At 36.3% G+C, this 24,651-nt stretch overlaps 6 protein-coding genes across 6 annotated transcripts; 3 read left to right on the top strand and 3 right to left on the bottom strand.

Annotated features, from left to right (window-relative positions):
- Positions 1-34: 34 nt before the first annotated feature.
- On the bottom strand, positions 35-3,159 carry PHYBLDRAFT_178496 (hypothetical protein). Its single transcript, XM_018437996.1, has 8 exons — positions 3,074-3,159; positions 2,806-2,844; positions 2,393-2,671; positions 2,105-2,299; positions 1,731-2,030; positions 733-1,644; positions 484-669; positions 35-406 (listed from the first exon to the last, which is right to left on the bottom strand). Exons 2-8 carry the CDS (start codon positions 2,833-2,835, stop codon positions 80-82), a joined length of 2,229 nt encoding a protein of 742 aa, XP_018283719.1. The 5' UTR covers positions 2,836-2,844; positions 3,074-3,159; the 3' UTR covers positions 35-79.
- Positions 3,160-3,289: 130 nt separating this feature from the next.
- PHYBLDRAFT_42299 (hypothetical protein) lies at positions 3,290-6,047 on the bottom strand. Its single transcript, XM_018440177.1, has 8 exons — positions 5,939-6,047; positions 5,608-5,767; positions 5,332-5,554; positions 4,826-5,210; positions 4,436-4,755; positions 3,831-4,352; positions 3,651-3,757; positions 3,290-3,540 (listed from the first exon to the last, which is right to left on the bottom strand). Exons 1-8 carry the CDS (start codon positions 6,022-6,024, stop codon positions 3,487-3,489), a joined length of 1,857 nt encoding a protein of 618 aa, XP_018283718.1. The 5' UTR covers positions 6,025-6,047; the 3' UTR covers positions 3,290-3,486.
- Positions 6,048-6,518: 471 nt separating this feature from the next.
- On the bottom strand, positions 6,519-9,763 carry PHYBLDRAFT_153157 (hypothetical protein; the record flags this gene model as incomplete). Its single annotated transcript, XM_018433082.1, has 15 exons — positions 6,519-6,934; positions 7,032-7,222; positions 7,292-7,408; positions 7,507-7,615; positions 7,662-7,794; positions 7,886-8,023; positions 8,066-8,212; positions 8,279-8,428; positions 8,517-8,599; positions 8,686-8,778; positions 8,871-9,018; positions 9,111-9,254; positions 9,328-9,369; positions 9,458-9,489; positions 9,622-9,763. The coding sequence occupies 15 exons, from the start codon at positions 9,761-9,763 to the stop codon at positions 6,519-6,521; spliced, it is 2,085 nt and encodes a 694-aa protein (XP_018283717.1).
- Positions 9,764-12,178: 2,415 nt separating this feature from the next.
- On the top strand, positions 12,179-13,249 carry PHYBLDRAFT_72410 (hypothetical protein; the record flags this gene model as incomplete). The annotated part of the gene is made up of 2 exons (XM_018442653.1): positions 12,179-12,484; positions 12,557-13,249. The coding sequence occupies 2 exons, from the start codon at positions 12,179-12,181 to the stop codon at positions 13,247-13,249; spliced, it is 999 nt and encodes a 332-aa protein (XP_018283716.1).
- A 3,083-nt stretch (positions 13,250-16,332) lies between these two features.
- PHYBLDRAFT_119834 (hypothetical protein) lies at positions 16,333-16,629 on the top strand (the record flags this gene model as incomplete). Its single annotated transcript, XM_018428710.1, has 1 exon — positions 16,333-16,629. The coding sequence occupies one exon, from the start codon at positions 16,333-16,335 to the stop codon at positions 16,627-16,629; it is 297 nt and encodes a 98-aa protein (XP_018283715.1).
- Positions 16,630-19,343: 2,714 nt separating this feature from the next.
- On the top strand, positions 19,344-21,211 carry PHYBLDRAFT_175852 (hypothetical protein; the record flags this gene model as incomplete). The annotated part of the gene is made up of 6 exons (XM_018437594.1): positions 19,344-19,517; positions 19,611-19,707; positions 19,966-20,217; positions 20,285-20,300; positions 20,347-21,048; positions 21,130-21,211. 6 exons carry the CDS (start codon positions 19,344-19,346, stop codon positions 21,209-21,211), a joined length of 1,323 nt encoding a protein of 440 aa, XP_018283714.1.
- Positions 21,212-24,651: the final 3,440 nt, after the last annotated feature.

Raw genomic sequence — 24,651 nt, 5'->3', positions numbered from 1 at the left:
TAATAATATCAATAATAAAAATAAAAATAAAAAGAAAGACAATAACAATAACAAACTCGTTTTATTTTAATTATTTTATTTAAATGGCACTGGGAAACTGTGCTTGTACACTGCGTTTGATACGTAGCATCTCTTTGAAAGTATCTTCATTACCATGCTTAACCTCAAAGTCATGCCAGGTCTGCCAGAACTCAGGCTGAACACGAGGGTCAAAGAATTGTGAAGCATAACCATAGATGGCTCGGGCACGGTCAATCTCGCCCAATTTACGTTCAAGATCAGCATACTTTAGACAGACAATACGCACATCCTTGTCAGGCAGACTCTCAATCGCACTCTCATAGATTTCACGCGCAGAAACAACACCGAATGATTCCACTGCCTTTGCAGCATAAAACTCAAACATCTATAATGTGCAATATAAAAATAAAAAAGAATAAATAATCAATAAATACCCAAATTAATAGCATTTTTTTTACTTACTTCAAGGCGATCTTCATCAGCCACAGACTTGGTGGCTCGTTCATAGATACGCATTGCATGTCGTGCCAGACCATTCTCCTCTTCAAACTTGCCAAACATCAAGAATATTGGCTTGGCATATTTTGGTGGGCACTTGTCCAATGCCTGTTCGAACAGATCTCTAGCTCTCTCAATCTTTTCTCCTCCCTAAACAAATGGTCAATAACATACACACACACACATAACCAAAAACATTTAGTAATAGCTTACATAGCGTTTGAGGAATCTCTGGAGATAGATGTTCCAAAGTTCAAAGGCAATCGGCCAACCGAATAATTCAATTCCACGCTCGTACACCTTGAAAGACTCTTCAAAGTACTCATGCTCTTCCAGGAATGTGGCAAAGTTTACAATGACCTGTGGATTGGCAATCCGGAGATCCATAACCTTATCATACACATCCTTGGTACTCTCTAGTGTACCAACACTTTCCTCAAGATCGATATAGAAACTCCACAGCTTTAAACTTTTAAATACACGTTGCTGTACCGGCAAGGACTCATCGTGAAAGTTGATTTGTTTGGGATGCACACCCGGGATCTTTGGTACTGACGTAGCCCGACCCATGACATCTAGTGCTCTGTCAAAGTCATCATGTCTGGTCTCCATTTCTGCATACTCGCACCAAACTTCAGCTAGATCATTTACGGTCTTGAAATTGACCTTGACAGCCCGGTCAAAGATGGATCTAGCAGAATCAAGGTCTCCACCATCTTCGTAGAATCTGGCAAAGTGAACCCACAACTCGTGTAATTTTCCGTGTGATTTTTTGGGGTGGATAGTCTGTACAGCCTGAGTATATGTTTCGACCACCTTGGATCTGTTGTCGCCCCAGAGAGCAACTCGCTTCTCCCACTCCATTACATTGTTAGGGTTTTGTCGTAAGAGTACATCATTGACCAAGAAAGGTCGGCGATCCATAAGGCGTTCGAAGCGCAGCAATCGTAAATCCAAATCGAGGTCTTCGTCTTCGTCTTTTCCCCCGCTTTCTTCACGTTCGGCTGCCATCTCCATCTTTGTAGTAATCATTTCTTCTTCAAATTCAGCGTAGGCATCAAAGATTGCTGTGAAATCGCGTACAGTGGCTACACCTGTAACTCCCTCTTCAAAGATATCGCGAGCCTAATTGGTAATTATTATTAAAATTATTATTATTATTTAATTTTCTTTGAATAGTGGATACTATATTATATTCATTTCTCTCTTACCTTTTCAAGTTGACCCATCTTGATCCAATACATGGCTAGACGACAGTATAACATACCGACCTGATCTGTGAACCGTTTGATACCACTGCGGATAATCGGTTCCACTTGTAAATTCTTGATATCACTACAATGCTCTACTACTAACTCACACAAATCTTGCCAGATTTGGTATTGTGATTTTCCACGGATCGACACGAATCTGTTATCGTTTACAACCGAAACTAACTTTACAGCTGCTTCATCGAATCGCTCTAATTTGATCAACATGTCTACATATGTTTCTATATGAGATGGCTCTAACTATAAATATAAATATAAATTATATATCGTATTAATTATCAGTATACGGCGTGTAAGTTTATTATCACTATTACCTTGAGGTATCGACGCAAGACACGAATAGCCGTCTCTCCTCCTGCTGCTTCTGCAAATGTTAAGTATAAGTCCCAGATACGGGAATGTTGTGTGACTGGGAGAGCTCTCAAAGCACGATCGAATGTGCGTCGAGTAGATGTCAAGAATGGTTGAGTTGTAAGGAATGAGAGATAATCCAACCAAATGCGAGGCATCTAAAGAAATTATAAAAGATTTATATTATATATTTATATATTTATATATTTATATAGTAGAAAATACACAGACACAGACATTCATTTTCTTACCTTGTTGAGAAGAACAAGAGCACGTTCATAACATGAATTGACAGATGCATACTGTGCTTTGAATCTAGCAGGGCTCATGCCACTCAGTTTAAGGCGTCTTAAGTCGAGATATTGTTTCCAGAGCTTATAAGATCCCGGGAGCTCCTTGATCGCACGTTCATAGATAAAACAGAGTTCTGCTAATGTTCCATTACGCTTGTGATCGACATAACGCAGCCAGCTTCGAAGTGAATAAGGATTCCGGAGTAATTCTTCCTCATAAGGAATGTCATGTTCATTCTAATGATTGCATAGATTGATATTAATTGATTGTGAATGATGTGTATAGTATCGGTTTTGAACTCAAGTATTTGCATAAAAAAAAAGGAATAGAAAAGAAAAGAAAAGAAAAGAAATAATAGAGGATTATTTACAATCATATAATCATCGGAAAGGGTGGCCATCCTTCAAGACTATTATCCAAAAAGAATAATAATAATAATAATTTAAATGTTTAAATATTTTTTTTTATACCAGCACGCGTATACTTTCTTTTTTATTTCTTTCCTTTTATAATTCAAGCTTACTTTATAAATTAATTTTTATTATAGAGAATTTAAAGACCCACCTACACACACACTCATTTACACACTCATTTACACTTGCACTCATTTACACTTACTCACTCACTCACTCACTCACACTTTATAGAAAATATAGCGCCTTTATATATATATATATATGTATGTATGTATGTTTACTTGATGTCGTTTTTTTAAGGAAATCAGTTATAAAATGGATTAAAGACCAAGTTACTTGAAAAAAAAAAAGAACCTGATTTAAGTAATCTACGTCATCAGTTTATAGAGTATTAATATGAATGACAATGATATGAAATTGAAAGAAAAAAAAGAATCTATAGCTTATAGTCTATTTGAATATTGCTTTATTGTTTTGTTGCTTTATTGATTACAAGTTATATGGAGATTATAGAATACACAAATATTGAATAAAAGAAGTAAAAGAGGAAGAAAAGAGTGTTGTTGCTATTGGTGATGGTGGTGTCCAAAGAGCAAAAGAATCCATTGGTTGCTGTTATAGTCAGCATTACTATCTTAGTTTTTGGATTGTCTGTCCAACAGCATCAAACTGCCGACAAATGTCAAGTTCTAAATAAAAACAAAAAATAAAAGGATTCAAGGATTAGTTTTAACATCGTAAATACAAGAAATACTTCTTGATAAAAAAAAAGGTATCTTTTCTCTCTCTCTTTCTTTACCATTTTGGCTCTGACTTCGACAATATCCTCTGGAACCAAGAAGATTGTGGCGCCCAATTTACGTGCAATAGAGATAGCCAGCTTGGCATTGTTGAATGCATCATCGTCTAAAGAACAAGATATTCCCATTTAATATTTTGCCATGTACAATGCTCCAAAAAATTCCCAAATACAACTTACCAGTCTGACCACGAGTAACCATAGAATAGTCCACAATTCCAGGCTTAATGCCATTAAGAACATCCAAAAAGAATAGACCGGTACGCAGAGAACGATCCTTAAACGAAGTCATCTTGGTTTGTTTTCCACCACGCTGGACCACTTCATTGGCCCAACGAACCATGTCCTGATCTGAAACAGGACGACCACCCTTTGTTAGGGAGTTGAGGGTATGGACAATGTTCTCACGCATCATCTGCCACACCAAACCCAAAGTCAAGGTACGCTGTCCATCAACAATATCGGCACCCTGGATACCAACCAACGAGAAACGGCGCTCCTGCCCAAGCATAACCGCATAGTTGCAGTTTTCGATCTGTTTGAAGCGAGAGATTGGCTCCTTACGACTAACCATACGCCAGTTTACAATACCCGGAACAACCTTGTCAAACGCTTGGAGAAGTACAACACCATCCTTGAGATCCTCAAACAAATTATAAACACCGGGCTCAACGTTGAGACTATTCAACCATAGAGTAAACACTATGGCACAATTCATATTAGTATCTATACACACACACACACACACATATAAAGTTTGTACACTAGATGTATCGTAAACTCACTTCTAGCTTCACGTTCGCCTTCAGCATCAAATGGCTCAATTTCAGGTGCTTCCTCTTCAGAAAGAGGATCCAATCCAGGGTGGGTGTTGAACAGATGAGCAACAAACGCCAAATTCAATTTAGGGTTGCCAGCAACCATGGCCGAAGCAGTCAAGTATTTTCTGCAACCAATCTTGTCTGCATTCTCCAGAACCTGTTCCGCTCTGCGCAAAACATCTCTTTCCTGAAGTGGAGCACGCGAACATATTTCTGGCTTTAACTGGTTCAGCAGAATAGTGTAGTTCTCACCATCAGACACATCCTTTGTGAAGTTTTTTACTCTAAAGAGCTGATTGAGTTTACTTGTCTGGAATATTTAACCAAAAAGAAAGAAAGAAAGAGAGTGTTTACCTGCGCTCCCAACCTGCAGCCTTAAGGTGGTAGTTGAACCAACGCAAGAGAATCTGATCTGGGGGAAGACGCAAAAACTCATCCAAAGTCTCGTCCTCTTCCAACAGACGGTACAACTCAGGGTGAAGTTTGATGTCAATCTTGCTCAACAGACCACGCTTGATGATTTGCCAAATTAAACCGAGAATCAAGTGTTCGCGTGCCTCAATAATATCGGTAGGCCCAATATTGACAACTGAGCAGCCAATAGCCTTTGCAGAGTTGATTACAATGTTGTTGTTCTCTACCATCTGGAAGTTATTCATCTTTTTTGATACGTTCAGTACACGCTCATCAATGGTGTCAGGCACAGCATCATTGATAAGCTTGCACATAATAAGACCATCTGTTTTATTTGTTGGTATAAAGTCAATAACACATTAGAAAAAAAACTCGAGACCTCTTCTACTTCTCTCTCTATATATTATTATTATCGTTGTTGCTATTGTTGTTGTTGTTGCTTTTACCTCTACACTCGTCAAACAATTGCATGGTATTGGTAGGGATAGGAAGTCTGTGACCAATGTGACGGTCTCCTGCCATGACACTGTTGATGTGGCGTGTAAATTCGGTTCGCTCGTCTTCGTTTATGGTGTGGGTTGCGTTGGAATTTGTACCATGAACCTTGATCTTGTGTTGGTGGACATCAAACGCACCCTTGTTGCTACCAGCCTTGAGTCTAGCAGCCAACTATCCAACTGATTTAAACACCGACTCATGCACTTTATAAGACTCGTTCTTACGTCAATAAACTCTTCGACATCAATCTTGCTGGTGGCGCTAGTGCTCACTTGCTTAAGTGTTGCACGGATTTCATCATAACTGTCACTATAGCCGGTACTCTTGCAAACCTGTTGAATCTCTCCTTGGTCGAGATAACCATCACCGTCCAAGTCGCAAGCTCTACAAGTGTTGTTTATGAGTTTAGTGATGTTTACTAACTATCTTACAAAGCAACTTTTTTTATCTTTTTCTTTTCTTTAAGAAAAATAATAATAATAATATACACACACACACACACGTATGTATATATGTATATATAAGAAAAGCGCGCGTACGCAACAAGCAACTTACTCAAACTGATCAATAAGAGAGTTAATATCGTTTACTCCTAGTTGAGGATATTTCTTTTGTAATGTAAAGGCATTGATGATGGGCATGATGTATTCGAGATGTAGAGTAGAATAAAGAAGGGTTGTACATTATACAGATGGATATAGGATATTTTATTTAACCCGTTTTTTTTGTATTTTTTTTTTGTTCAAACGGAACTCGGGTCGTTTGTGCCCGGCGGAGACTTAAGCCAAGAGAGAAAATAAGAACTGTAAAAGGAAAATGCAAATGACGTAGGTGTAACATATTCTTTAACCAAGTTAAACTTTGTGTCTAAGCTGATTGTTCTATACACTAGCGTACATGCAACAATAGCCAAGTCCTTATTTCTTTACTTATTTACTTGCTTTTGCTTTATTTTATGACACCAAGATTTTCTTCTTCTTTTTAAAAAAAGAAAAAAATATTGTATGCCAAGCGTGTGCCAAGTGTGCGCCAAGTATGCGCCAAGCATATATTAACAATTATACATATACGCCAAGAAAGTTTGTCTACATATATTTATACAAAGCCTACAAGCATAATATTCTAAGAAAGATAATTATTTTTGAACGTGCGATATCAAAAATGCAACCTGCTCAGCAGCTTCGGACAATCGTGCGTCTTGTTCAGATCCACCCCCAAAGTGGCCTCTGTCAAGATCCATCTTTAACAGCACGTCTTTGGATTCTTTGAGTGAATGGCGCAGTCCGGCCACAAATTTCAATGGCTGCCAATATGCAACACGTTGGTCTTTGAGCCCTCCAGTGACAAACACAGCTGGCAATGATGTGGCATTGCTAAGCGCCTTTATATTCTCGTACGGAGAGTAGGCTTGAATACACTCATATGCTTCTTTGTCTTTTGTGGGATTTCCCCACTCTGGATATTCGACCTGTGTCAAAGGCAGGTCAGGATTTAACATGGCCGACAAAGGGTCCACAAAAGGTACTCTGAGTACCAGGGCCCTAAATAGATCTTTGATATATATATATATATCAATAGAAAAAAAAATTCAATAAAAAGACAAAAGACAAAATACACACAAATTTTGCTTTTGCTTTTGTTTTCTTACCTGGTCGCATATGTAGTACAGAGCCTACCAAAAGTCCACCAGCACTTGTACCAATAGCAGCCAGGTGGTCAGGGCTGGTTACCTTTGTCTTGACCAGATGTTCAGCAACAGCGATAAAGTCACGGAAACTGTTCATCTTGTGTTTCAGTTTACCCTGTTCATACCAAGGACGTCCAAGTTCACTTCCACCACTAAATGCCAATATAATTGTGAGTGTACAACCTTCTCGCAAAAACAAATATATATATATTCTCTCTTACCGGACATGAGCAAGTGCAATTACCCAGCCGCGTTCAAGTAGTGGTAAATGTTCGATCTTAAAGTCGGGGTCTGTAGATACACCATAAGCACCATAAGAACGCATCAACACTGGGTTCCTTTGAAAATACAAGTCAAACAAATCATGTGTTCAGAACAATATTAAAGGCATGATGTGCATATATATATATATATATATATATATAAAAGTACTTACTTTGAATTCTTTTCATAATCTTTGGAGTGGATTAATGTTACCGGAATATCCTGGTTATCATGTGACTTTACATGAATCTGAGTACAGGTGTACTTTGACTTGTCAAATCCTATATACTTCAAGAGTCAGGAACAGAAAATTCATTAGTTGTGTACTCGTAGTGTACTTGCCTTGGATAGAAGCAACTCTAACAGGATTTAACTTTCTTTTCTCAACATCATATTCGTAAGTCGATTCGTGAGCAAATGGGGATGAAACTGAAAATCTAAATGTATCCGTATTAAATTCCTAAAGAGAGAGAGAAAGAGAAAATTTTGAGCACTAATATATGTAGATATTGTCTCATAGTTTTGTTTTTTGTTTTTTTTTTTTTACTCACCAGATTTGTTCCTGGACTGACAACACAGAATCTCCCCGGAAGATCAACTTGGTGGGTTAACTTTGTGCTGAGATCATGGCACAGGATTATCGGAAGACCATCTCTACGGCCATAGATAACAATATTGTTCTGGAATGGCTGTATTTTAGACCAAGTTGGAGTACAAGGTTATCATTTTACCTGAAAGATGTCAACATCTTCAATCTTTTCAGTTGGGTTCATGGTAATCACATCTTCCCACTCTGAATGTTCAACCGATTCATCAGGAGCCTTTACAAGCTTGAAATTGGTGGCTTTTTGAGCATTGGTTAGGATATAAAATGTTGACTATTTGATAGTCGTTTTTAATTAACCTTTATAATACCATCATTTCTTATAATTTCTTGCTCTTACATCGTGATGATCTACATAGTATTCCAGTTGGGGTACTCTAGGCTTGATCAATCGTAACAAGGGTTTGTTTTGCTGGGTTACATTCAGAGTAGCATCAATGACTCTAACTTCAGAAGACGATAAAGAATTGCTATTGATTGTAACGAATTTCTAATAAATAAAGTACATAGAAAGATTTTAAATCAATCAATGCAATATATATTTTTTGATTTGTGGGTTCTAGTCTATTAAGTTTTACCATGTCTTTTGTGCTGGTAATATCCACAAATACAGAGTCATCAGGCTCTTCAAACACCAATACATCTTCTTCTTGTGTTGTTCCTATCGTGTGGCAGTATACCTGATATACATATAAAGAATAATGAAAAACATAAGAACAATGGAAAGAAAAAGAAACTGTGTCTTACTTTGTGTGGACGCAGTTGGGCATTGGTAACTGTGTAGTAGACTGTCTTGTTGTTGGCCCACACGAAATTGAATACATCGTCCAATGTCTCGCCCTAAAAGTATCTTTTTTCTGGGTTTACATGTATATTCAAAGAAAACCAATAGTAGTATATTTAGGTATTCTTGCTTGCCTTCCAGTCTGTACGATAATTAAGATCTTTAAAGTGTAATTCTCCGTATTCCATTCCTTCTCGCTCGGTGTTGTAAGCAAATATGCTATGATCTGGGGACATGAGTATTTTACGGATGGACATGTTCATTGCTTTCAGAAAACCGGCGTGCAACAAGACTTCCTATAATATATATATATATATATATATATATTATAGGATGTAATATTTGAATACATAAATCTATCAAATTGTCCTTAAAGTGTAATCTTTACCTCTGGAGGATCTCTACCTTTACCAAGTGGTTTGCGCAAGTATACCATTCCGTACGCAGATGTGGTAGAGAAATACTCATAGCCGTGTGCTACAGTAGTAAGAGGTGGTAATTGTCTGCGTGTTTGTAATCGACGTTTCATTTCCTTTATTATATAAAGATTGATTAATTATACGTCAATTCTTGTCTTTTTTGATACGCTTGTTGGCCTTGTTTACCCTCTGGACTATACGCTGCAGAAATCTATTTTGAGACAAGACCTTTGTAGAATAACTGTTATAAACGCACAAATGAGTTTTTATTTGTATTTAATCATAAGAATGTCTTGAGAAAGCAGTTGATAGTTACCTGTTTTCCGCTTGGATATATGATGCCAAATGCTAAATTAAATCGTTGATTATTCAATTTAGTTGTGTAAATACGCTTGTAATTAAAATTAAAATTAAAATTAAAATAAATAATTAAAATAAATAATTAATTAATTAATTAATTAAACAATCAATTAATTATACTTGCTGGATTATCAATGTTTTCCATCCATGAAAAGCAATCGTTTCTATTGTGACCATGATGGGCCTGGATATCTGTAATAGCCTTTGGTACAGGAGGTGTTTTGGTTCTAACACGAATATTTAATATATGCAAAATTGACATTATTATTTTATTAATATATTTAAAGAAGAAGATTTAGAAAAAAAAATTCTCTGTTTTAAATATGAAAGAAAAAAGAAATCACTTTTTATTTTTATTTTTTATTAATGATTTTATTTACCTGTTCAACGCTTGCTTCAAAGATGACAACAAGGACAATGTATAGAATCTTTGGGGCTGTTTACTGCAATAATGACTAGTTTTCACAAGAAATGTTAGTAAGATTGATCATTGACATTGATTGAGTAGGAGCATGCCTTGCAACACGAGTAATGGAGTACATCACTAAATGAGTATGATTCCAAATAAAGAGAAAACTTTTATACTGCAAACAAAATAGTAAATAGTAAATAGTAAGTATGAAATCGAAATTGGGATATTAGAATTTTTATTGGTTAATCAGTATTATACAAATTATTTATATATGTATCTCCTATATACATTTCTAACAAAGTTATCTTTCAATTCAATTCAAAAATCTAGCTTAATACCCTTGTTAGATTAAAGGCACATATAATCTAGGATTCTGTGGGTTAACCCCTCCTCCCCTGGACAACTTGATAAACGAATAACAGAAAAACATATATGTATTTCTACAGCAAAATTTAAGCTTCATCTAGAATATACTATTCTATTTTATTTCTAAAAAGCCTGTTAAAAAGAAAGTACAATAGCAATCACTTGTAAGCCTATCTGGTATTAAGGCTAACTTGAAAGACAATAAGTGAAATTAGGTGTTAAATGTACAAAACAATTTTCTGGAGAGATGCAATATATAATACTTTTTTTTTATTTTCTTTTTTGGCTTTTTACATATATTTTTAATATATATATATATATATAAAAGAAAAAGAGTCTTGATGCATTCATTAATTCATTGACTTTAGATGTACCTTGTATTTTCCCAATTGTTAATTTTCACCGGGTGTATTAAATCGTACTAATTGTGATTATAATTGGCCCAACAAATGCATAATGTTTTTATTGTTTTAATGGATCAAAATTATCACCACTATTATTATTATTATTATTATTATTATTTTGATAGAGTTACAGGGATAGTGACAGGGATATTGTTTTTTTGCTTATTTCCTACTTATCACTATACAGTGCTTGGAACTTATGTGTTTGACTCATACTCTATTTTAGTTTCTGGATTAAAAACCAAGACAAAAACTGCCTATCCGCTCGACCCAAATCTTGTTATCAGCGTAGGCTTCATAATTAAGCCTGAATTAGAGTTGAATTTTGGGAATATTTGTGAGAGAAAAAATGTGATATATATTTTATTATTATTTGAGATATATGAAATTGTCAATCCAAAAGTATTGTTGCATCTGCTGCTGACACTACTCCCGATCATTTTCAGCTCTACTTATGTGTATTTAAGATATATAGTATACTCATAATGGGCAAAACAAAAAAGAAGGTTTGAGGCTATTTAATAAGTGATATTCTGCCGGACAGCAATATGGATCCTTTGTCTGCCAACTGTATTCAAATTAATGTAATGTAATGCAATCTAACGCAATGTAATGCAATGTAATGTAATGTAAGGTGTGTGCGTATATGTGTATGTGGTTTTAATCCTGAAAATATGAGCATGTTTTTACCAGACCGCAGCTTTCTTTTTTCTTTTTCACTCCACATTATATGTATTTTATTTTTAATTATTCTATTTCTTGGTTGAACTCAATTCCATGGTTGCAAAGAAAGGTTGTTTTAATGAAATATAAGGCACATTCATGTCTCACTTGCTTCATTTTCTGGTAGAAATAATAAAGTGCCTCGAACGCTGTCAATCTAAGGAGAAGGAGGGGTAGAAACGAAGCATTTTATAATTTATGAATCGAGGCACTTGAATTTCACAAGGTTAGAGTTCAAATGAATCCCATGTAAGCAAATCAAGGAGTGGGAAAATCAATAAACAAATAAACAAAAAAAAGAAAGGAGGGATCGAGGGGGGAGAAGGTAATGCTGATTTATTTATTTTTTGAATATTTTTTACTGACAAGAACAATTATATGATGGCTATAAGAATTGTGATAAACTTCAAGCTTTTACTCTTTAATGCCTTACATATTCTATCTGTGAGATGCTATATAATTCAAATACAAAAGGAATATCAAGTAGTTGTGATTGCTACAATAGACTGTTTCGAAATACATGCCAGTCATACACACAGATGTACACACGGAAAGAGAGAGAGAGAGGAAAGAAACGAGTATAACACATGGTCAAATATACACAAATTTAGTTTTATTTATTTATCTATCTGGCTAGCTGCCTAGCTGCCTAACTGCCTAGCTAGCTATCAATATAATATTCGCTCTTGTCCATTTATTCCTCTTTCTTCCTTCTTGCTCCTATCCAATAATCATCAGTACTGCCGTATTCATTTTTTTAATTGCTATAATAATGCACCCTATTTTGCTTATACTCATCGTAACTGGTATACCTCTAGCCGTCTACTTTGGCTTTGAGCTCTATGACTCTTACACTGAACGTCAACAACAACACCAGGAACAAAAGGAGTATGATAGCTATTTACAAAAGTATAATGAAAAATTATCTGCTACATATCATTCTTCTGAAGATGATGATAAAGATGATAAAAGTGACGACGACGACGATAATGAACCTCTAGCCAATACAGCTTGGAAAAGAGACTTTGGAAACCTTCGTCAAAGACATAGTCAATCTTCCATGTCAATCCTTAGCCAGGTAAGATATACTCTTATTATTTTTAACAGACAGTTTATTTATTTTATTTTTTATTTTAACAAAAATGTATAGTCTTCGGGTGAAATATTCGAAATGAGAAAGAGTATCATCGAACGAAAGAAACAGCTAGCAAGAGATCAAGCCATGTTGGATCAAGCAGAACGTGAACTGGATTTACGTCGGGACTCACTCAAGTACAGAGGGAACAATATTCTCGGCATCCAACCCGAACCCAAATTTGAATCCGAATTCGAGCATGAACTTGAACTTGAACCTGAACATGAACATGAACATACGGACCAATTCAATCAAAATCAAGATAGATTATTTATCAGATCAGCTAGCCGTGAGTCATGCCAGACCATTAGACCCATGCTGTCTCAGTCAGAAGAAAATCCATTTGAGGATCCAGATTGGCTCTCGAATACAACACACTCACCTGTCATTTCCAATCACACATTCTCTTTACAACAACAAAGTGCGGTTGATATCCCAATCTCACCTCTCAACATGCCTGCATTGGTGATATCACCCGCAATAGACTCCCAAAGCAGTACTCCGTGGTCTAATGTTAACGACACTACTCTTCAATTTCCAACCTTGAATTCCGATACAGAAGATAGCTGGGCTGACCTCGATCGCCTCAATCGTGAGCACCAAAGGGCGGAGAGCGGTGGATCAGACCTTACTTTTAATTCATTCGATCACTCTGGAACTCCCTCATATGGTGTCAGGAGTGTATCTTCTGAAGACTACATACATTAAATGATATATCCATTTTTACCTCTTATTCTTCAATTTCTACTTTTACTATTGCAACTGCTACTGCTATTACTACACGCTCAAATATATATAATTAAATGATCAAGAATGTGATTATAAATAATGTCAAACGGAAGAGATGGTAGGCGAAAAGAGAAAGAAAGGGATGTTTAATAAATTATTAAAAACAAAGCAAATATATGAAAATAAAGGTGATTTTTATAATTTATAGAAGCTATTTTTTGTACTTTTGCAGAAATTCATCTTTAAAGGCAGAGTTCTTGGGTAGAATGATAAAACTTGGGACACCATTTTGAACCACATACTGATCCAATGACAAGATCTTTCCCAGTGTGTGCTTCTTGCCAATCTTGATCAGACTAGGCTTGATGCCTTGGTTGTTTTCAAAATAAACCTCTACATTGTCAGGTGTGTAAGTGTGGGTAGTGTCCCAAGGTGCAGGCTGCTCAAGGATGACCTCAAGATGGTCCATGAATGTGTTGGTCTCATTGAAGGACTGGATGTAATCACTCTCTTTGTGCTCAGGGTAGAGAAAGAATACGGGCCAAGACAAAGTATCATTGGAGGCATCGTATACAATGTTTGCACTCTTACGCACATCCTCATCAACAACTTGAATCCGTATATTACGTGCCTTGAGTGCACTCTCCAGACCTTCCTTTGACTCCTTTTCCTTTTGTGCCTTTTCTTCTTCTGCTCTCTGGCGTGCAATTAACATGTCGCGACGTTTGGCGCATTGGGATTTGAGTGCTTGGACAGCAGTGTTGTTTGGATCTGTGGCCAGGGCGTGTTCGCAACAATCATATGCTTCATCCAAACGGTCCAAAGCAAACAAAGCACGAGCAGATCGATAAAGGGCCTTGACATTTGTAGGATTGAGCTCCAAGCATTTTGCACAGTCACGGATAGCACGACCAAGATTACCTTTTTATAAAAAACATCATATATACATATACATATGCGTGTATTGGTATAGGTATGAACGTGAGTGTGAGTGTGTATGCAGATGTAGATTTAAATGTAGATAAAGTGCGTACGCATATACAAGCATCATTTTTAGTCCGTTTGTTTGATTGCACTAGTTAGTCTTGAATAAATTTGCATAATCAATTTTTTTTTGGTTTTGTTCTACAAGACTTTACCCAATTCCAAGTTGACAGCTGCGCGATTAGCATAGCATGCCTCCATCAGTTTCTTGTCAGAGCAATCTGTTTCGATTGCCTTTGTGTAATAATCAACAGCATCCTTGTACTTTGGCTTTCCCTCTCTAAAGCAATCATTGCCTTGGTTCTTAAAGTTCTCAGCAATTTCTATTATAGTATATTATATTATATTTAACATATATTTAATATATACATATATATATGTATGTATATGCGTGTAAGTGCGTGTGGATTTAAAAATATCAATATAAGGTTTAGATGGTATTTTTTTTTTAAAAAAGAAGGATATAAAGAAAGGAAAAAACATATTAGACCTTCTGGCGTTCCATCATAGACAAGAGATTGAAGTGCACTAAGAGTATCGTTTTCAGCTTCAGGAAGATGAGTCATGAAGAGTGGGACATTAGATAAATCTCTGTCGAGATTTTCAGGGTCCATTGAAAACTCTGATTTGTGAGGTTTTGGGCCGACTACGTTTTCCATTGTAATTGCTCTTTGTTTGTTTTATATATATATTTACAAAGGAAGAATAAAGAAGATAATAAGAAATATTCGAGAGTTTTGGCTTCATTTCAATAGTCTTTAATGCGGACAAATAATATAATATAAAAAACAAAGTGAAAGACCAAGTGATACAAGCCACATATTACCGAACCCGTCGATTGAAAATTCTAAATTTTTATTAATTTCTGTTTACGCGGCGACGCAATTTCCAATGAAAGATTGTAAAATTTTACTGTTGACGCATATTGAGTTTGTTGTGTGTGCAACTTGTGCCATTCACCAACGTACGAGGGAATTGAGCCACGGCATATAAGGTTCCGATTGTTATTCAGCATCTGTTTTTTAATTTTTTATTAAAGTACCATGCCAATTTTTATTTTTTTTGCTAATGTTTTGTTTCATTTTGGTTATATAAAATAAGCTTTTTAAAGTACGGTCGTTTAGTATATTCCTTTTTGTAACTAGAGTCCTTATTTTGGAAAATTTGTCAATTCCCTCGACAATTCCCTCGTACGCTGGTGAATCGCATTGGTCAGAAATATACAGAGCCATTCCAAAAGAGATTTCCTAATTTGAGGTCCGTCCTTTCTTCTTTACGCACTACCTCATTTCGTTTTTTTCTCAATCGCTTTAATCTTATAAACATGTCCACCTCAAATTCAGACAATAAAGAGAAAAAACCTCTTTAAAAATATATACAGCTTTCTACGGAAGAAAAATGGATTATGGCTGGAATGCACAAGGCTGGGATGTTCATTCCTGAGATTGCTCGACAAGAGAATGGTGCTTAGATTCATTCACTATATTATGGAGAGATGTAAGAAAACCAATTCTGTAGAAAACAGAGCTCGAACAGGAAGACTAAGGCTGCTCAAACTCAGAGGCGAGTGACACCTTTATAAGATTTTGAAAAAAATAGATGCGGGAACTTGCTGAGATGTTCAACATGCCCATCTCCAAAAGTACTGTTCGAAGAGCATTACACAATCCAGATCTGAACAGCTGTATTGCATTGGCCAAACCTTTCTTAACAGAGGCTAATATGGATTCACGGAAGAAATGGGCTACGGCACGAAAAAATTGGAATGAAGAATGGAAGACTGTGATCTGGAGTAACGAATCTTGGTTTAGCCTTTTTAAAACCGATGGGCGAACCCATGTGTGGAGAAACCCTGTTGAGAAGTATGATGCTGACTGTGTTCAGCCAAGGGTATAAGATGATGGAGGATTAGTCATGGTTTGGGGATGTATCTGGACAGGAGGTAATGGTCCCCTCGTAATTCTTGATGGACACATTAACGCAAAAAATGTATATAGAAGTCCTTCAAGAAACATTCATGCCATTCTATGATAGGCTGCCTTACAAGGAATCTAAGCACTACTATTTCTAAGAAGACAATGCCGCGCCACATAAGGGCAGTTTTGTCAAAAAAGTGTAAAGAAAACTTGGGTAGAGATGTTCTTGAGTGGCCTGCCAAGAGTCCCGATCTCAACCCAAATGAGTACCTCTGGAATCTTTTGGGCGATTGTGTGCGTTCAAGATCCTCTCAACCAACCACACTGAAGAAGTTAGAGGAGGCTTTGCAAGAAGAATGGAAAACTGTAAGCCTGAATGTGTGCGAGAAGTATTGCCTTACCCTACACAAGAGAGTGAAGGCAGTTATAAGAAACAAAGGTGGTCATATTCCATATTAAATAAACTCTCGAATTTTTGTCAGGCGAACTGGATAGCCCAGGACTCATTATTGCTAAAGCATACAAGTATTGGCTGTTTACATGAATAGTAAGAGACATGTAAAGGGGGTATAGATTTTCATATTTTTTGGGGGTTCAATTCCGGAAATCTCTTTTGGTACGGCTCTGTATTAATTGACGATTGTGAAGTCTAAGCGCAAACTTTTAAAAGTTGGCTTCATTCAAAAATTCGCTAAACTGTTTGTCAGTTATTTCGCTAATGTTATGTCCACAGTGTACGGATTGCAAATATATGAAGAAAAAGGGTATTTGATAATTATAAATTTTATTATTACAGAAAATAGAAACGCTACTCGAGAGCCTATAAACCTATCTAAGGATGAAAAAAGCCAACTAAAATTGTAAAAGGTCAAGCTACAAAAAGTTATTTTGTTTTTGATAAATAATATAGTTTTGTATTTAAGAGCATCTTTGGACAGATGGTATAAGTTCACAAACCTATCTATTCTCCAAGGCTTCCTTATTGTATAAAAATTTACTTTCCTATTTTTTATTATACAATTGTATATTAACTTTTACTATTATACACAAACCTAATATTTCAAATAATAAATGTTGTTTTGTTTCTTGTGTTTTTACTCTACTATTCTTGTTCTTTCCGCTGAAGTTTTCAGTCCCGCAGTTTTACGTTTTTTGACTAATCAGGACACATATTATGCATCCGTTTCTTCATTGTCCTTAACATTCAATACCTTAAACTAGAAGAATAGTGCGTAATGGGAATGCCTCAGGGAGGGACGATACCTACACCCAAGTACATTCAAGCAAAGGAAAGCTATATATATATATATAGGATTATTTAATGGGAAAACTTTAGGAAGTGGTGTTACTTACGTGCAATACTTTCAAACGAAAGATATATATATATATTTCTTAATGAGAATGCCTCAGGGAGGGACAATACCTACACCCAAGTACATCCAATCAAAGAAAAGTATATACATATAATAAGAATGCTTAATGAGAATGCCTCAGGGAGGGACGATACCTACACCCAAATAAATACAAAAAGGCTATCCTTACGGACAAGACGATGGGACAAGATTTCGAGGAAAAGATATCCATCTCTGACGTCAGAGATGATTAGTGTAACAATCCCATTTTTTTTGGGGGGAGCGACTAGATAAATGGTTCTTCGGATTGTCAATAAAATCACTGCCCTTTTTTTACTACAACATCAGCGCATAATTTTTTTGACATTTAACATGAGCAACATCAACAACACCAACAACACCAATGACCTTATCATTGTCAGTGAGACTTCTTCCAAGAAGTACGATACTGCTTTGACCGAGTTTAATTCTATCTTTCTTGTTGGAAGACAATTTTCTTCAACTGTAGCTGTTTGTGAAGCTGTCAAGGCATATGGTGCCACGCATAATATTGCATTTTCCACCATGTTTTCATCAGAAACTCGCATAAAGATGATCTGTAAGCATGTGGGCGAATATAGAGCCACTCGTAAGGCTGCAAAGATTGCTTTAGAAACCTCTGCCAGCAAAGAGAGTCCCCTTCCTGGATGGGAAAGAAAACGTGTCAAGGATACACAAAAGCATGGCTGCCAATGCTTTGTGTACGCCTCTAAGAAAAAAGACGGAAGAGTTGCTGTGCACTCGTGCGAGGCACAACATAACTATCCAATTGAGGAAGATCGTAGGGCATATGCTATGCACCGAAAACTTTCGCCTGAGGCCATGGCCCTTGTAACAAGACATCTGGAGAATAACGATGATGTATCAACCATCTTCAACAGTTTGAAGATATGTGGATACATCAATGTCGTACGTCAAGACATTGAGAACATCAAGCAGCACTTTGGAAAAGATTATGAAGGAAAGGAGATGTTCGGTTTTATTACCACTTTACAAGACCTGGACTTCTATATCCGCTATACTGTTGATAATACAGATGACAAAAGAATCAACATGGTTTTCTTTGCTCACAAGGATGCAATTGAGGAAGCACTAAGAATGCCTGAGACGATAATCATCGACGCTACATATAAGACAAATAGCCATAGAATGACATTTGTCAATATTGTTGGTACCAGTAATGTAACTGGTAAATCTCGTGGAACATTGAAGACATTCCCTATTGCTGGTGCTTGGGTAGAGCACGAAACGGTTGAGAATTATCTCTGGGCACTTCGTTGTCTCTGTGATGCAGTTTGGCCAGATGTCGAAGACAATAACAGTGGCAATAGCAACAACAATACAGCAACAACAACACAAACACAAACAAACACATACACACCTCTTCTTCCTAATGTGTTTATAACTGACAACGAGAAAGCATTGCGAAATACAATTACCTGTGTTTTCCCTGAGTTGAAGCAAGTCTTATGCTATAAGCATATAAAAGATAATTTCAAAAAAGACTTGCTACCGACGATGAAGGGAGAAGAGAGCAGTGAGAAGAGAGAGCTTTTGGAGACTTTGGCAGGGTTTCTTGACAAGATTGCTTTGAAGTGCGAGACGCCCGAAGAAGTAAAAAAAGAGACAGATGGGTACCTTGAGTTCACAAAGGAGAATTGCAAGGATCAGGGGAAAACCGCCAGTAATTTCCTTGAAAGGTACATATAGAGCCATTGAACTTGACAAAAATGGCTTATTAATTATAAAAAATTGGTAATTTTTGTATAATTTACTAGAAAAATGAAAGACAAGGAGAACTGGGTAAACATGTATGTTTATAAATACTCTCACTTTGGAAATCGTACCTCCAACCGCGCAGAAAGTGCACATGCTTCCCTCAAGCATTCTCTTGGTACCTCTTCTGGTAAATTGATGACAGTGACACTAAAAGTGAAAAAGTGGTATCAGGAACTGGTAAGTTTGCATTATCTTATTTTATTTTATGTGTTAGTTGAATAAGTTCTCTAATTATAATTATTTGCTATAATATATTTGTATATTAAATAGGTTGATGATCGTAAATGCAGATTAATGACAGAGTGCCTTGGAGAGAGCACAGAAGTTGTGTTTGACAAAGTCAATGGAGCGAGACTAAATGACATTTGTCAAAAAATTAGCCACTTTGCAATGGACAAAATCAAACTAGAACTATCAAAATCAATCATACCTTAAAAATTGACCAAAAAGTGCAAATGCCTCTTACATTACAACTATCTCCTACCATGCTATCATACACTCGCTACTTTTAATATAATTCCAATCTCTCTAATTCCAAGACGCTGGAGAAAAGATTATCTAGGAGAAGATAATACATATAATAGTTATAACATTATTTTCTCATATAATATATAATTGTATATAGACCACTTGACAATTAACAACGCAGAACCAGTATCAGCAAACATTGCTAAAATAACAACTATATCGCCTCAATTTGATCACGATCTTGAGCTTGTTCATGAAGGCTTTCACAGTACACACAGCAAACAAGAACAAATAGATATACATAATTTAGTAAAAAACATACTAGAAAAAATGACCAAGCAGAAACTTGAGGATCTTAATGGTCCAACAATAGTGGAAGCCATCAAAGGCCAACCCAAAAATACAAAGCGTAAAATGATTGCATTAGAGCACTGCATTGAAGCTGAAAAAGAAAAAGATACAAAAAATTAAAATAGCAAAAGAACAAAAAAAGTGAGTATTCATTTATAATACATTACCTAAATCTATTTCACTCAAGTTTTGCTCTATTTTCTAGAAAACAAATATCCTCAACTCAAGAGCAAAAAGCCTTGCAAAATATCACCAATCTTGGCTTGCCAATCGATCACACAATATTAACAAATCTTACTATTGCTCCTAAACATATAACCAAAGTCTTTTCTCCTGAAGCAGATGGCAACTGTGGATACCGAGCAATAGCAATGGAGATATATCAGGACCAGAAGAAATGGCTTGAAGTTAAAGAAAATATGCTAGAAGCCTACTTAAAATATCAGCATACATATTACCAAGGAAGAATGGAAAATGGCAACATGCCTGCATCCACAAACCCGCTCATAATCATTCTCAAAGACAAAAGATCACCCCTCCCACAGCAACATTGGTTTGGAACGATTGACCATCCACAACTTGCAGCAGATGTGTTCAATAGATCAGTAGCTGTATATTGGAACACTCCAAGAGAAACAGGCGACTGTCTCTTCGTTCCATTAACTACCACACCAGAAAAATTCGAACCAATAATCATCATCTTGTACATCAACCACTTTCTCCTTGCGAAACGTAAACCTATCAGAAACTTTACTTGGCCAAAAATAAATCCTTTCCACAAAGCCATAGTCAAAAGATATGGCCTGTTGTGGGGAGAAAATAAAGCAAAATATAATATAGACGAAAGAATTCGTGAGAACTTGTGTAGGTTGTTTATTTCAAAAGAAAAGTAAAGAAATATAAAATTCGATTGTCTTTCTACACGGAACTATCTACTGATATTTATATGTTTTTCTAATTTGTAATTCAGTGTGTGCTTAAGTAATCTTTATCACGATGAGTCATCTTCCAGGAGTATTGTTCTTCTGGAAAGATCCGGAAAGACCAATTGATATGATACTTCTCCAGTCAGATCAGTCCAAGAGTTTTGGTAAAGAAGAGCATTTATGCTATTGGTAATATTTTAGTATTCCGACCCAGATACTCGGGTAATGTTTCATAATATTAGATAGTTGTAGTTGTAGTCTCTCAATTAAGTATTTGTATAATAAAAGAAATATGTAGATGAAATATAATGATGCCATATATATAATGTATATGTATTTGTATATCCCATGTCATGGTGATAATAATAAATAATCAATTATGTGTATGATGATCTGTGTATTAGATAATATCATAAAGGGAGATCCGTTTGACTGGAATAGCTGAGGATATTATTTTATCCTTCAGTCTTACTCTCAGATTCAGCAGTAATCAATACTCATTCACAACATTATCCTCCACCAGATTCAACAATACCTTTTGTTGATTCGGCAATAAAACATTTCATTTACTATTTCATTGTCTGGCCAATTGCTTATTTTATTATAGTCAATCATGCACATAATTTTTGTACTTTATGGAGATCTACACTGTAAACTCAGCTTTGTGGATTACGTGTTCATTTTTTGTTATTTTAATTTTTTGTTGCTCTTCTTTTGTGTAATCTTTCTTCTCTACTCAAAGTGGTAGGAAGTGTTCTTTTCTTGTGCTCATCGTTATTGTTACTTTTACCATTTAGTCTTGAAGTGTGAACTATTTTCTTTTTTGAGGATGCACTTTTGTTAATCAAGTCTTCAGCTCTCTCATTCTCTAAACGTTCCAACTCTCTAACTTTCTTCCAATATTTTTGTACAATTGTGGAATCGGTAAAGTCTTCAGCCTTTTGCCATGTATTAGTGCGTTCGCCATAGCCAGCCCATTTGACCAAATATTCTCGTTGACCAGCAGTACCACGATGATCTCGAATGTCTTCAACTTCGTAGAGCTCATTCTCAATTGTTGATTCATCGATGGTGACCATCTTGAGTTCTGAGGGTGTATAATTTCGGTGTAACAATTCACCTTGCTCATCCTTTAACTCATACGATCCTCCTTTATTCTTTCGAACCACTGTATATGGACCTTCATAAATAGGTGCCAATTTATTTGATCGATGTGGTAATCTGACCATAACGTGTGTTCCTTTGGGGATGTCGATTAGGATATTTTTGTGATCATATTTCTTTTTTAATTCCTCATTAATCCTTAACACACGTTCGTTAATGGCAGGGAATATAATATTTTCCATATGATCAATCTGCTTCTCTAGCTCATCAATTGTAACTGTGGCTTTTGGAAGAGAGTATTTATCTTTGTCACCATACTCATCAGGCACATTGACTCTGCGAGCATACATTAATGAAAACGGCGCACTTAGTGTTTTTTGAGGAATATGTCTATTGATACACAGCTGAACAATCGGTAGATAGTGACACCAGTCATTGCTGTTCGCTCTCATCATTTTACGTACAGTATTCTCTGCAATTTTTACACTGGCTTCGGCAATACCATTTCCTTGTGGGTGATATGCTGTCGAATATCTTCGATCAATCCCAAGCTCTTTAGATAGGCTTGACATTAAAGAGTTTCTAAATTCCAGACCATTGTCACTTTGCATTACTTTGGGAAAACCATAATCTCCAAAAATCTTTATCAATGCTTTAGCTATTGTTGTTGAGTTCTTGTTTGGCAGTGGTCTCAAGATAATGTACTTGGAGCATACATCAACCAGAACTAACATGTACGTGTGTCCATCCTCTGATACAGGGAATTCACCGCATAAGTCAATTGCAATATGATCAAATGGTCGGAATGCTACAACATTAGTCAATGGGTGATAGCCTTTCTTGCTAATATTGTGCTTCTGACATTCAGGGCAAGAACGAATAATCTCTTTAGCCTCTTCATATATATTAGTCCAGTGTAAGCCTTGTGAATGAAGATCATTCACTATAGCTTGACTTCCAAAGTGACCAAACGAATGTGCTTCTTTTAGTAAGCCATTACGCTTTTCTTCAGGAGGTGACATATAGTCGGACGACTCTGAAGCATTTTCGACGAGTTGCGTTGCAAGTACATTTAGCACTCTGTCTTTACTATATTTTTTCTTTTGAACAATAACTCTGTTTTTAGCTTGAAAGTCATTTGTTCTGATTTTTCTCAATCCATCATCCTCCACCAGCTTGTCACTATCCTCTGGAGGATACAAGCGGCTTAGCAAATCAGGTAGTTTATTCAACAAACCAGGAATATGGACCACTTTAAAATCAAAGTCAAGGAGTGTCTCAATCCAGCCAATCATCATCGGATTAGCGATTTTTTGAGTGTGGAGATAAATGAGTGCTCGATGATCAGTAAAAATTGTGAACTGTCGGCCCCACAGAAATGGACGGAATTTTTCAAGCGCCAAAACGACTGCATATAATTCTCTTTTAGTTGTGCTCCATCGTCGCTGCGATGGGCTTAAGGAAGTTGATACAAAGCTGATATATTTATCACGCCCTTGTTCATCTCGCTGAAACAATAAGCAAGCTGCTCCATAAAGGGATGCATCTGTGGCCACATACATTTCACGTGACATATCTGCGTAATGAAGAATTAAATCTTGGTGCAATATGTCTTTTAGTGCTTTAAAGCTTTTCGTCTGCTCATCTGTCCATTGACCAGACACATTCTTGGCATGACTCAAACGTGAAATAGGCTCAGCTACCTTCGAAATCATAGGAATATAATCTCTGAAGTAATTGATCAAACCCATGAATTGCTGAATCTGTTTCGCAGTTGTAGGAATAGGCCATTTGTCAACATTTGTCAACTTTCGCTTATCAACCTTGGTGCCTGTCTCATTGACGACAAAACCAAGCAATCTCACTGAATGTTGAAACCAGACACACTTTTCCGAGTTCAGAATCAACTTCGCGGATGACAATTTTTCAATAACTAATTTTACGTCTTTGACATGCTGTTCAAATGTTTCACTGGCAACAATACAATCATCAACAAAATTCTGTACACAGTCAATCTTATCAAATAAAGTAGCCATGACATGTTGAAATTGTGAAGTAAGCATCTTCAAGCCAAAACAGCCTTTAATAAAGCTATACTGTTGCCCATCTAAGTGAGTGAATGTCAGTTTGTGTACATCCTCAGGTGCAACTTTGAAACGATGATACGCATTGGATAAGTCGAGTGTGGTAAAGAATTTCTTTCCACTTAAGTTTTGAAATATTGTTTGAATTTTTGGAATTGGATAATTGAATGTGGGAGGTAGGATCTGATTTAACAATCGCACATCTAAACACACTCTATGACTGACAATCTCACCAGCTTTGTTTCTCTTTGGAACAAGCAACATTGGACTGTTGAAGGAAGTGTTGGTCTTGGACTTGACAATAGTTCCTGTCTCAAGCCATTCTTTTACTTGCTTGTCAAGTGTTGGTCTTAGAGCGTGCGGTATAGGATACTGCCG

The sequence above is a fragment of the Phycomyces blakesleeanus genome (genome assembly GCF_001638985.1).
Source record: "Phycomyces blakesleeanus NRRL 1555(-) unplaced genomic scaffold PHYBLscaffold_42, whole genome shotgun sequence".
NCBI lineage: Eukaryota > Fungi > Mucoromycota > Mucoromycetes > Mucorales > Phycomycetaceae > Phycomyces > Phycomyces blakesleeanus.
The sequence above is the reverse complement of the archived record's forward strand: the minus strand, read 5'-3'. Positions and strand labels throughout refer to the sequence as shown.